Source organism: Telmatherina bonti (assembly GCF_933228915.1).
Source record: "Telmatherina bonti genome assembly, chromosome: 5".
NCBI classification, from domain to species: domain Eukaryota; kingdom Metazoa; phylum Chordata; class Actinopteri; order Atheriniformes; family Telmatherinidae; genus Telmatherina; species Telmatherina bonti.
In genome coordinates, this window is record NC_136623.1 from 23,392,934 (window position 1) to 23,406,594 (window position 13,661).

Genomic DNA, 13,661 nt, shown 5'->3' on the forward strand with positions numbered 1-13,661 from the left:
ATGTCAACTACGACAGCAACACCAGTTGTCTCAACAGCTTCAGCCTCAACTCCAACAGCCACTGTCAACAGCCAAAGGTTTAATCAGGGTATGTTTCTAATATTATGTGCCTTTGTGATCATTTTTACTTTGATTATTTAACATGTTAAAGTAAGATCTGTGTCTTGTTGTTGTCTTTCTGAAGAAAACCTGACACTTATACAGGAGAATATGACATGGATTGAAGCCATGAGTTACTGCAGAGACCACCATATCGACCTTGTCCACGTTACCACCAAAGACATTCAAGACTTGGTGACTGAAAAGGTGAAGAATGCCACATCATCCCATGTTTGGCTGGGCCTCCGTTACACCTGTAGTTTTAAATTCTGGTTCTGGATCGAGTCGACATCCAGCTGCTATCAGAACTGGGCGCCAGGACACGGTCCAGATGGGTTACATAAGTGTGGTGTCAGTGGCGCCATTGAGGCCACTGGGAGGCAGCAGTGGGTTGGCTTGCCTGAGACAGAGGAACTGAACTTTATCTGCTATGCTTGTGCTGAGTGAGCACATCTTAAAAACGACAAATGTGCTTAACTTTCATCACACTGGATCCAACCAAGATGTTTTTAGTGATCCAAATTTCACTGGATATTTACAGTTTACTTTGAACAAAGTCTATGACAAACAGGATGTCAAGGCAGCGAAGTTTGACAGGTTTCAAATGAGACATTAAGCTTGTTTTAATGCTGATTCATGACGTCATGCAGCCTTTGTTGAAATACACCTGCCTCCTCTATTGTTGAGACTGAATTTCATTAGATATGAAAACATCATGTGGTGTGTGGGCGTGCACATTCACAGTCATGGGCAGCAAGAGTAATGTGAGAAAATTGATCCGCTGTGTTGCTTTTCATTCGGGGGTTACTATTTGCATGTTGACCCCCTTGGACTCGCCCCTCAAGATTGTCTTTTTTAGACCACCATGGCCACTGTGTCTTCAAACCACACTGCCTGCTGCCTTCACTGGCCCGTCCTTCTTCAGCAGTGCCTCAGAAAACACAAACAGACTTTTACCTTCCTGAGTGCAGCTTTGATATGCAGAAAGTACATTTAAAGCAACAATACAGGACACAATAAAATATTTTCAGGGCTATAAACTTTTGTAATCGGTTCGTCATCAAGCATCCTTACAGATGATAATACAGATTTAATGTGTGTATTCTTAATGCGTTTTTTTTTTTACTCTTTATGACACAATACATACTTATTTTAAGGTGAATACCTAACGTACCAGTGAAAGTTTTATTTCACTGTGAGCGAGCACATGTTGCCACATCTCAATTCCAAATATTAAACTTTTTGATATCTTTTTCTGTTTTTACTAACGCTCAGTTTAAAGAGCACTTATCAACAGTTCCTTGAGTATATTAATGTTTGATTGGTGGTTTTAAATGACTTTATAATGACTTAATACCAGCACATACAGCTCATAATCTACCGCCGAATTTTGAGAAGGGATTTTGCAAACGCAATGACGGTCTCATAACCTACCAATTATTACAGACCATTACACAAGTGTGTCCTGGCTAAGTTCCATGCAGACTGCCCATTGGTCAGTGAGCCTCCCACCAGTTCAATGTTAATGTCCAATACGGTCCAGTAGCTTAGTCCTGGAGAACTCCCTCCCCTCCTTTTCTCACCCTCATCTCCTCTTGTGTGCCGTCCAGCTGGCTCTGACCTCTGATCCCTCCAACCTCACTCCTGACCCCTGAGGACATTCCCACGCCACACCCTTTTGTGCGCTTCTCACCATGCAAACCCAATGGTCACTCCCATTGAATTTTTAGAGATTATATTGAAACAAGATGATTCTTTACTGGGATTATTGAAAAACAGCCGAATTTGGCTTAATGTCAATTCCAGTATGAGATGCTGGAAAACTGAAATGTATGTATAAGTTAATGTATGCATGTGTAAATAAATAAAAACTCCAGAAAAAACAATGGATGATTCTATTTAACTTACATTATGTACCACATGGGTAAAGACTGATAAACAAAAGGTTGAATTCATAATCATTGTAAACATTGAAAATAATTGAAGGAACTATGTAACTTTGCATTCCTCTACCTGCCATGTGGACTTCTATCTTTCCTTTTCTTCTCTGAGCCTGCTCTCCTCCCTTCTTTTCCTTCTGTCACTTTCACAGTTAATTGTAGAAAAGCAGATTTTTGCTATTGAAGCCCAGTCTCTTAGGTAACCCCACTCCTGCATGAAATGAGATGGATAGAGGGGAAGTGATAGTGAGGGGGACATGGACAGACAAACTTAACCAGCAGCAGTTGAGGATGGATGCAAGATGGAGAAGAGACTGAAGTGATGCCTTGAAGGACTTAGAGACAGGAATTAGAGTTTAGTCTTTCATTTGCATAAAGATCCCTAATATTTATATTTACTTCTATGGAAACATTACCATAATATCATTAATGGAATCTAATGTAAGTACTAACATTGTTTACTTTCTTGTGAGGTTAGCGATAAACAGAGAATACAAAGAAGGTAGTATATATATATATATATATATGGTAGTATATATATATATATATTGTAAAACAGAGAATACGAAGAAGGTAGTATATATATATATACATATATATATATATATATATATATATATATATATATATATATATATATATACATATATATATATATATATATATATATATATATATATGTGTGTGTGTGTGTGTGTGTGTCAGTATATAAAAATAAAACATCTACTTTTGGATTACATAATTGGATACTTGATACTTCTCAAGTTTGCACTTAACTGTCTTAGAATTCTTCCAGGCATTTCTGCACTTGGTTTGATTTTATTTTTTGTTTTCATATTTTATTAAATATTTGTCTGCAGGAGTTCTTCTTTTTTTCTGTCCAAAGAACTGAAGGATGATACTGCTGCCTATACCAAGTTTGGCAGGGAGTCTGGTGTTGATTGTCCAAACGCAATTCTTGTACTACTTCTCCCTACCCAGGAGTTGTGGATGGACATCATGCCCCCAACTCTCACTGACTCCCTCTTATATTTCAAAGCAGTGATACTTACAGAGCTCTGCAACGGGATTAACTAAGTGCTTCAGCTGTTTTTGAAGCACCTGCCTTGTGACTATTAAAACAAAAGTCTGCAGGACCTGACATGGACTCATGAAATCAAGAGATTTTGGATTCTATCAATCCTTTAAACCCCTGGAGGCAAGATCTCTATATTTTACCATTACATTGGCAAAAATGTGTTTTATTTTCCCAAGAGAGCCATCAGTTCAATCTCTGTTTGTCTGTATACAGAAATGTTTTCACAACAGTTTAACAGTTTCATTTAATGTGACTATAATGTGAAAAAGCTTAATTTGTTTGACTGATTTCAGAATAAAAAAAGAATCTAAAGAAAAAGGTAGTGTTTCAAAAAGGGTATTATCTGTTGGCCTAGATAAGTGAAAGTAAGCATCTTCCATGCACCGAATATGTCTATAGATCATGTGCTGAAATTATCTGAAACCCTTTGTAAAATATTCTTGTTAAATGTCACCTTTGTCATGACGTATGTGTGTACATAGAAATAAATAGTGTGTGAAACATTAGAGAAAATATCCATATGCCACCAGAGAAAGTCCTGTATGGGACTGAAACACTTGAGCCAGTATTCAGGAAACTGTGAGTAGTGGTGCATCAAACTGAAACTGGCAACATAACTGTCTGCACTTTCATTTAAGCAGAAATAGAAAAGTTTTAACAAAATTCTTCAGAATCAATCGTGTAAACATCTGATTCATTCTCTAGACATTTCTAAGAACCCAGATATGATTTTTTGGTTTTTTTTTACTAGGAACAAATAAAAAAAGGGTTCGTGCATACCTGCTCCTTCACTTTTCTTCTTCATTACATCTTTTTAATGGTGTTTATATATATAATAAAAAAAATAAAGTTTCAAACACATTTCTGTTTCTTTGTTATTGCTCAGAGAAAGGAAGCTACTTGTCCCTTGAGGAAAAAATCAAAACATGTAGACACTAATAAGGAGAGGACATGGCAAAATCAGAATTAGCTTTCACAAATAGTAAATGTAGAGCAGCACAGACCAAACTACCACCAACCATCAAAGCAGTTTAGTAGTTTTAATTTATATTTTGTGCATATTCAACTCACTTGTCATGCATATAAGGAATACCTGCACTCAATTTAGACCAGGGGTGTCAAACTCCAGTCCTGGAGGGCCGGTATCCGGCAGGTTTTTGTTGTTTCCCTCTACCAACACAGCTGATTCGAATCAAATGCATCCAGCAGCTTCTTGTCAACCTGTTTTTAAGTTTTGGTCAGGTGTGTTGGAGCATGGAGACAACAAAAACCTTAAGGATACCGGCCCTCGAGGACTGGAGTTTGACACCTGTGGTTTAGACCTACTCCACAACACTTTATGTTTGAAAGAAGCTGCATTAGTAATTAGATCAGTTAAAATACATGAATAATGACAAATGATAAAGATTCATCAAAATTAAGTGACTAAAATGAAGTAGTGGTGGTAAGGAAGTTTGCAGATGAGTTCAGAAATGCTTGGAGAGAGAGAGAGAGAGAGAGAGAGAGAGAGAATGGGTGAGCAAACTCTGGATTTCTTGTAAATCACATGATTTTGGGGAAATCTGGCCCACTTGCAGTGGCCAATGACAGGATGGTTACATATTGGCAAATACTTTCCATTCTGCAAGCCAAACAGTGATGGATCAAACATTGTTTTTGTTTTGTTTGTTTGTTTGCGTTTTAAATAATATGTAGTTAGAATAATAGAATTCAGTCTGTATGAGCTTATCAATACATTTTTTATTTTTCATTTATGTATTTATTTAATTTAATGAGGACAATGCACATTAATGAACACTGTACAAATTTATAACATTGTGTAAGTATGACAGATTTAGCAAGAAGCTACTTTTCATCTGTAGTCCTCAGACATTTGCAGACAATGAAACATACAAAAACATATATCATTTACTATAAATACAATACACAAAACCCAATCTGCATAAAATATACTGTACTCATTAAACTTCACCAATGTTGAAAAGTTTGATTGGTTTTCAGTCTGTTTGTTACCAAGTGTCTATGCAGAAATTTTTATCATGTATGTCCTGTGCACATATCAGTTTGCACATATGTTTCATGCGATTATTTGTTGCCAGTTAGCATGCGTTACTATGAGAAGAGTGGTTGTCCTGAAGTTGTGGAATTCACTTCCTCGAGTTAAGAGCAGCCTCTCATGCTGACTTTGTTAAAAAGCAGTTAAACATATCTCTTTGGCAGACTTTTGAACTACCCTGATGCAGCATTTTAATGATTTTTTCCCCTGCTTTTATCGGTCATGATCTTCCACTCAGCTCAACTTTATGTATAAAGCCCTTTAAAACAGAGCTTGAACAAACTGCTGTACACAATCAGCCAAAACAACAAGAGAATAAAACAGTTAAAAGAGGGATAAATAACACAATAAAACAAGAGAAATAAATAAATCAATCAATCTTCAAATCTGAATTGTATAAAGTCTGATGTATTCTTGTGTTTTTTATAATTATGTTTTTATCATGTGATGCACTTTGAGAGTTTTGTCCAGAGAAGTGCTATATAAATAAAGGTGTACTTACTCCTGTGTTTTCTAAGTTGTAAATCAGTTTTTCTCAGTGGGGAAAACAGGGCAGGCATTATCAGATCCACTGATTGTGAAATATGGGGGTGAAGGACATATAAAATCTGTCATTGCAGAGCTTGTGTCAGAGCAAGCAATGAAAAACAAGCTGCACAATGAAGTGCTGCATCACCTTGTTTCTGCTTCTGGTCTTGCCTGTGGTGGGTGCAGTTAAAGACAGGTAAATGAAGGAATATATCGATGTATATCTAGGTATAAATCTTCAATATAATGATGTATGGTAATACATATTTGTACTTGATACAGAAGTTTAAACAAACATTTTGTCACTTTGCATATGATATTATGATGAATTAGTCATTTTTTATACTGCCAACCTTGGATACTATGCAAAATTACATCTTATTATTGTAAAGAAAACAAATCATGCTGGAGTGTAAATGTTTATCCACAATCATGTGAAAGTAAAAAGAATTGTGGATTTAACTTTTAATGTTTTTCTGTGCAGATTCTTTATTTCTGCCCCAAATGTGTTTCACTTTGGGGTTAAGGAGAAAGTGTTTGTCCAGGTGGGACAGAATCATTTCAATCAGCCTATAACCCTCTACCTGGAGTTTGAAAGCGGTGGCATTGTATCTGACAAGAAAACAATTTCTTGTGAAAATGAAGATCTAAAACCCGTTGAGCTCATGGTATGAAAACTTAGCAAAGCATAACAAAATGCAAAAAACAAGCGACATTTTCCTTAGATTTTATTAAATCACAATTCTCATTTGCAACTTCACAGATAGAAAGAAGTCATAGGTTTGAGATCCTAAAAAGGCTAGAAAAAAAACATGGCCGTCCTTACCTCAACCTAATGGCAGTGAGCCCCAGCTTTAAAGGCGAAAACACAAGGAAGGCAACAAGGGTCCTGGTTTCATTTCACAGGGGATATATCTTCATTCAGACCGACCAGCCCATGTACAACCCTACACAAAAAGGTTAAAACAGAGTCAGCATACATCAAGAAATGTATAATCATTTCAAACAAAGAACTGATTGTAAAGTAATTTAACATTATTTATCATTCCTTTAGTGAATTACCGGATATTCACTCTTGATCACATGTTAAGGCCCCAACAGGAACCAATCTACATATCAATATTCGTAAGTAAATATATATTTACAGGAAGGACTTACCAACAGATTTTCATGGTTAATTGTGAATACTGATCCCTTTCATATTTTGTGACAGAATGCTGATGGAAACAGAGTACTTAAGACCTTCGTGGCTGGCTCTGAGGGGATTTACAAAGGCATCTTCTCCATTCCTAGTGTCTCTAAGTAGGTGAAAGTAAATTTACCATGAACTGTGACTAACACATCCACACAAACATCCCTGCAATATTGTTTGTCTTCATGAAGAATGGGCACATGGAAGATAACTGCACACTATGAAGATGATGTGAAAGAAGCTGCTGTCCGGGAGTTCCAAGTCCAAAACTTTGGTAAGCACCAGAGTGACTGGAGTATTTTAACTTAAATTAACAGACAATATTTCTCATCTCTACAAATACTGTGATACACCCTAGTTATGCCAAGTTTTGAGGTGAACATCGCAATGGAGCAGCGCTATATTTTACTGAATGATGTTCATCTCAACTTCACCATCTCAGCCATGTAAGTGTTCAGGTTTCATGTTTCATGTTCATCATGCGACTCGCACAGTTATTCCCTCAGCTGCATACACTGCACCATTCCAGGCAGAGCAGCTAACACATTGTGGTGGTGTGTCAGGCAGCTGAATTTTTGCATTTGAAAGTAATTTTTAAAAAAAAAGAAAAAGATGTTAAGTGTGGCTGATTTACATCAGGAAGCAAATGAGACAACTGTTTTGAAAGTTCAGCACTTTGACTTGCATCTTGTCTTGTTGCGACAGTGTGAACGTTGTGAACGGGCTTTGTGAGGATCCACAGAACTCACATGTGCCCACTCTGATGTCACCTTGTCAATGATAAGCTAGCCACAGCTCACAGTTTCATTTAAATTCTTCTTTAATCAGAACATGTTGACAAAATGAACATTTATTCTTGAAAAAGATCTTTTGAACTGAGACCTAAAACATGTAAACTTTGCTGAAGTCAAAAATAAAATGACAAGAAGGGTCAATTCTTTGTATTGTGCTTTCAGTATGTCTTCCTCTGCCACATACATTGAGTTTTACTTTCTTCTACAAGAAAATATGAGTAGACAATGTTTATAAAAATTGTCACTACAGCTAATGTTATGATCATTTTAATCTTACAATGCAGTCTATGAGAAATTGAGCCTTAATAATGTTTTGTGACATAATATAAATTGTATAAATATTTTAGTTTCCAATTGTCTTTCTGTCTAAATACAGTAGAAACAGCTATTATTTTTTCTAGGTACTCATATGGTAAGAAAGTTGAAGGGGCTTACCACTGCCAGCTTGGAGTGGTAAAGAAAAGTACAGCTGATGGTAAAAGAGTGATTCCTACCTTTATCAAGGGACTGGAGAAAACTGGTTCGGTGAGCAAACAAACAATGTATTTCTCATTCATTGTGCAAGTTTTTCTAAGGCTGAGCAATATTTTTCCTCTCTATAGCATTTCATTCTGCCACTTCGTAACCAATCATATATGTCCATATTTACAGGTCCAAAATGGAATTGAAAGACTTTCTTTTCAGCTTGAAGACATTAACTCAAAACTCAAAAAAGGACTGAACAAAACCCTCTCTGATCTGCAGAAAAATGGATTACAGCTCTTTATGGGAGTATATATCACAAATGTGAAAAGTAAGAGACACACTGACTCTCAGTGCACCACTTTTTAACATGACTTTCACCTGCTTCTAAAACCTCATGAACTTAATGTGATGATAGTGTAGTGTGTAAGAATGATGACTTGCATCCACATAGCAGTAAATGCTTTTGGAGTTATTATCTTTTAGTAACTTTTATCAGTTAAACTGAAGTATAAATTGTTTTAAAGCAGATCTAAATTAACCTACTGCTGCCGCTGCTGCAGTTGTAATATCACATAGTATGCAGTGGTTCCCAAACTTATTTTGCACGGCCCGCTTTTCATTGATGACAATAATGTTAAGACCCCCACACAGTCACATGAGCCAAAGTTCATCATTTGGTTATTGGCTGCAGTGTAGTTAACTGATATTAAAACCGTGTCAGTGTCAGTTTTATTATTCTTTCTTCTGCTATGGCGTGAAACATTTTAAACCAGGAATCTCTGCAAACCAATTCAAATGAGTTGAGCTTTCAATGAGACAGATGCTGCTTTCGTATAACAGCTATACCATATATGATAGTTGGGTAGTTTCATTTAAATAACCTACAGGCTTTGAGTGTGTGTGCGTGTATGTGTGTTTGTGTTTGTGTTCAGGTTGAAAAGTCTCCAAGTGGCGGTGGAACTTGTTTGGTTTCATATTATCACATGATAATATTTTGACACATTCAAACACACAGTGGTCTCTCTTCATTTCCCTCCATTGATTATTGATTCACCATTACCTGGTGAAGCCCAGAGGCAGATGTGTTCCATCATATTTTCATTTGAGCAAGTCCCTCTTGCTGATTCATCATTGTTTCCCACTGGTACTTTCACAAATTTGTTTCATGCCACAACTTCAAGTTTTATTTAGCCGTGCTGCAACCCCACTGTACTCTTTTGTGCTAATGTTATTGAAAAAAAACATATTTATTTATATTTAATGCAACAAATGTGACAAGACCCACTTGAAAATAATAGATTTTTTTGTTGTCGTTTTTATTTTGGTTGACATTGCTGTGTGTATTTCTTTGCCTAGGTGGTGAAATGCAACAGGCGGAAGTCTACCTTCCCATCATCTCCCAAAAATACACCTTAGACCTCTCTCGAACTCGCTCTCATTTTGTCCCTGGATATCCATTAGATGTGGTTGTATGTCACAAAAACAAATATTTACAACAACAGGTGCATGACCCGAATAGTCTTTTCTACAAGACTTTGTTGCTATTATAGATGGTCATACGTCTCCCAGATGGCTCCCCAGCACCTGGCATGCTAGTAAACATTGACATACAAGAATCACAGGAATCTTGGCAAGGCACCACCAATGAGGAGGGGACAGTGTCCTATACCTTTAATATTGGTGAGGTTGCTCAGATTACAGTCAATGTAAGTATCCCTTTGTAACACTTAGTTTAGCTTTTTTACAAATTCACTTAAAATTCAATTTCCCTATTTTCTGCAGGCATCAGCAGGAGGCTTAAAAAAGAGTAAAATCATAAAACCTGCTTCATCTCCAAGTGGCAGCTTTCTTCACATGGCAGTTCCAAACAAAGTTTATTCTGTAAATGAAATCCTTTCCGTAACATTCAGCACCACGAATGGTCCAAGCACAGGACGCATTAACTACATGGTGAGGAAATTTGATTACATACAAAACAGTTTGTCCTGTGGTTAAAGGGGATATTGCTTGCAAAAATTACTTTTCTAAGTGCTTAGAATTGTCTCATGTGGTGTTCTAAGTCACGAACAGACAAAAAACTCCTATGAAAAGGATTTTTAGCGGAGTTTGAAATTAAACGTCTAAATGGCTCGTTTTAAAATCTCCATTTTTATGATGTCATAAACTATTCAATTCCTCCCTCTGTTGGTCTTCAACACCACCCATGTCTGTGTGTGGTTTGCTCACTCCGCCTGTCTTCAGCCTGTCTTCAGCCCGACTGGAAGCAGTAGGAGTTATGGCTAGTCAGATGGAAGAGGCTTCTCTTCATAATTAAAGGAAAAGGATCCTCCTGGAACAAAGTGTCACCTGAGCAGTGGTGTCGGGGGGGTGAAAGAGAAGCAGCTGCACTCAAACTATGGACCTCGTTTGCCAAAACAGGGCACCAAAGTTTAATTGATATGTCAAAGAACTGTTTCAGATTGGGTATAACATGCATTTAAAAGAAAAGAAAAAATTATTTGTTATTTGTTATGATTATTGATCTTCAATTACTTGTCTTTCAGATTCTGAGCCGTGGAATCATTGTTAATACAGGGTCTCTTAACGGAGGAACATCAGCTAAACTCAGCCTGCCAATAACAGCTGATATGGTTCCAAGTTTCCGTCTGATTGGTTATTATTACACCAATGGTGGTGACATCATAGCTGACTCAGTGTGGGTGGATGTCAGGGATGAATGTCAGATCCAAGTCAAGGTGAGTAAACAGTACAGATAGAAGAGCAGTCTGAGCCAAATGAGGAAAAACAAAGTAAACTTTACCTCATCTGACCGAATGGGCTTAAATTTGAAATTTTTCTCTCTTTTTCATCCATTTTTGCATCATTCTTGAAAACTGAGACAATAAACAATGACTGAAAAACACTGCAACTGAAGAAAAAAAAAATTCTACATTTTTTTAGGTACAACAAAAACGAGCTTCTGAACCTGGAAAATTGTCTGAAATAGAAATTGATCTCAGTGGTCAGGCAGCCAAAGTGGCTTTGCTGGCAGTGGACAAGGCCTTCTATGGTCTCAATGTTGATAATAAACTCACAGCTAAACAGGTAACTCTTTCAAATACTCCTTTTAATAATCTTTTTTATTTGAGGTCATTTAATTTTTTCCTTTTTTATATACACATAGTTCAATTCCAGGTAAAAGGTAATTATTTATATTTAAAAGAAATGCAAAGTTCCAGCTCTTGTTCTCACTTTCCAGGTGTTTTCAACAATGAATTCGTATGACCTTGGTTGCTCATATGGTGGAGGATCTAATCAAGCATCAGTACTGGTGGATGCTGGCCTGTCTTTTGTCGATCAGTCCACATCACATTGGAAAACATGTATGGCAAATATAACTTCAAATCACTTAATTATTAACAGTTTCTTTCTTAACAACAAAACTTGATTTACTTGATTATTGAGTTAATGGATTGTATTATACTAATGAAAATTATAATATAAGCCACAGGTTCCAGTGTCTTCTGTTGCTATCGAAATGTCATAATGTTTGGATAATTTGTTCTCCTTGTAAAAAGAGACTTTTCAGATGAACATGACAGGGTGAGCTACATATGTGTGTGTAATGTGTGCAAGTTGTTGTTAATATTTGTTGGAATCAAACCATACATGTGTCTGTATTCAGTTAAAAAATATAAGCAACTGCCTCTCTTGTTGAGGCTTGTTGGCTGACCTTTAGCTGGATTTAAGCATAAAATCATCCAGGCTGTTACTTCAATGCATTCAATCTACATCAAGGGTGTCCAGTTCTGGTGTTCGAGGGCCACAGACCGGCAGATTTTCCATGTACACCTGTTCCACTTCCAACACACCTGACTCTGATATTTGTTACACTTCCCAACAGCTTTTCACTGCAATTCAGAGTCTGCACGAAAAAGACGTTCTGTGGACTTTCAAAATGAAATGAAGACCTTAAGTAAGATCTCTATTATTCTGATTGATCTGAGATAGTATGCTTTTGTTTTTGTAGGAACATGCTAAACTGAGTGCTCTTTCATTGTCTTGTGTCAGTTTCAGAATCAAATTACACAGATACAGAACTCGAAGAGTGTTGTTCTCTTGCATTTTCTCCCATCCCCATGAGGCGGACATGCAAGGAAAGGGAATCAAGAGTCCTCCTGATAAAAAATAAAAAATGTGCTGATGCCTTTCTAAAGTGCTGCCTCAAAGCAGAGAAGCTAAGACGAAAAAAGATGCTTGAAGAGGGCCAGACTGGATTTGGAAGGAGTGAGTAAAACAACTGAAATGTCTTCTTGAATAGTACAGCTGATGAGTGTTACATGGTTATCAAACTATCAATAAAAACTTATATTGTTCTTATTTATAGCTGCAACCACAGCTGACATTAAACAGTTTTTCTTGGACCCTACTGAGCAGTATGTTCGACGATTCTTTCCCCCAAGCTTTGATTTCAAAGAGATTGATGTGAATGGTAAATTAAGGTATGTTAAATGTCCAGTTGTTGTCTTTGTTGCATGTCCCAATGAAAGGGTCGCCACAGAAAATCATTGCACTTGGGGATTGGCACATGTATTACACCATATGCTCTTCGTGACACAACACAACACATATATCTGGGCTTGGGACCATCAGAAAACATTTGTGTACCCCTTGGGGCTACAGCAGCGTGAGGGCTCAAACCGCCAACCATCAGGTCACATGACAGGCGGCACTACCACCTGAGCCACTGCCACCCCACCCCAGTTACATATTGAAAATAGGTATTTGTCACAGTAACCAGATCTTTTAATTATTGTTTTTGTTGTTCCTCATTTGTAAAACAATATTGTTTGATAGAATTATGATACATCTTAATTAAGCAAACATAGTACAAGTATCAATTACTGGTCAGATGTGTTTTGCAGCAGTTTGATCATAGCTAAAAACTGTTTTAGGCATTTATTGCCACTACCGGACTCCATCACCACTTGGGAAATTCAGATAGCCACTTTGTCTTCAGAAACTGGTAAGAACAGCTGTTTATTCCCTAAATGTATGGTCATTTAATTAGAGAAATTGTTATACGTATCAGCACTGTGCTTTTTCTGTATGCCATTTAGGGTTCTGTGTGGTTAAGCCATATGAAATGAAAGCATTTAAGACGGCATTTGTGTCTCTGACGCTGCCTTACTCAGTGAAAAAGTTTGAACAACTGTCTATTTCGCCTGTTATCTACAACTATGATGATAAAAATCTAACGGTGGGTACAAAAGCCGGCAATCAGGGGGCATTTATTATTTACAGTACAGAAAGGATGAAATTAACTTCTGACTGTAATATTTCTCTCTGTACTTTGCATATCCACAGGTAGCGGTGCATTTGGAACAAACTGAACATCTTTGCTCTCCTGCTTCAGCCACCACCAGCTCTTATGTCCAAATTACTGTGGAGGCACATTCCTCAAAGTTCGTGTCTTTCTCTGCTGTCCCATTGGCAGCTGGATCAATACCTATTAAAATACGTTTATACG

The 13,661-nt window shown here is 37.1% G+C and overlaps 1 protein-coding gene across 1 annotated transcript in view; it reads left to right on the top strand.

Moving 5' to 3' along the window:
- The window catches only part of c4b (complement C4B (Chido/Rodgers blood group)), a gene marked incomplete at both ends in the record, with an annotated part of 19,278 nt that continues 5,617 nt past the window's right edge, over positions 1-13,661 (top strand). Inside the window, 20 exons of the mRNA XM_079241108.1 lie at positions 1-88; positions 185-306; positions 2,192-2,238; positions 6,186-6,369; positions 6,465-6,660; positions 6,756-6,826; positions 6,915-7,003; positions 7,085-7,167; positions 7,252-7,339; positions 7,599-7,621; positions 9,509-9,621; positions 9,703-9,858; positions 10,696-10,887; positions 11,093-11,236; positions 11,391-11,514; positions 12,203-12,418; positions 12,519-12,633; positions 13,087-13,157; positions 13,252-13,391; positions 13,499-13,661. The exon at positions 13,499-13,661 is cut by the window's right edge and continues 53 nt beyond it. Coding sequence (XP_079097234.1) covers positions 1-88; positions 185-306; positions 2,192-2,238; positions 6,186-6,369; positions 6,465-6,660; positions 6,756-6,826; positions 6,915-7,003; positions 7,085-7,167; positions 7,252-7,339; positions 7,599-7,621; positions 9,509-9,621; positions 9,703-9,858; positions 10,696-10,887; positions 11,093-11,236; positions 11,391-11,514; positions 12,203-12,418; positions 12,519-12,633; positions 13,087-13,157; positions 13,252-13,391; positions 13,499-13,661 — 2,425 coding nt within the window. The remainder of the gene's footprint in view (positions 89-184; positions 307-2,191; positions 2,239-6,185; positions 6,370-6,464; positions 6,661-6,755; positions 6,827-6,914; positions 7,004-7,084; positions 7,168-7,251; positions 7,340-7,598; positions 7,622-9,508; positions 9,622-9,702; positions 9,859-10,695; positions 10,888-11,092; positions 11,237-11,390; positions 11,515-12,202; positions 12,419-12,518; positions 12,634-13,086; positions 13,158-13,251; positions 13,392-13,498) is intronic.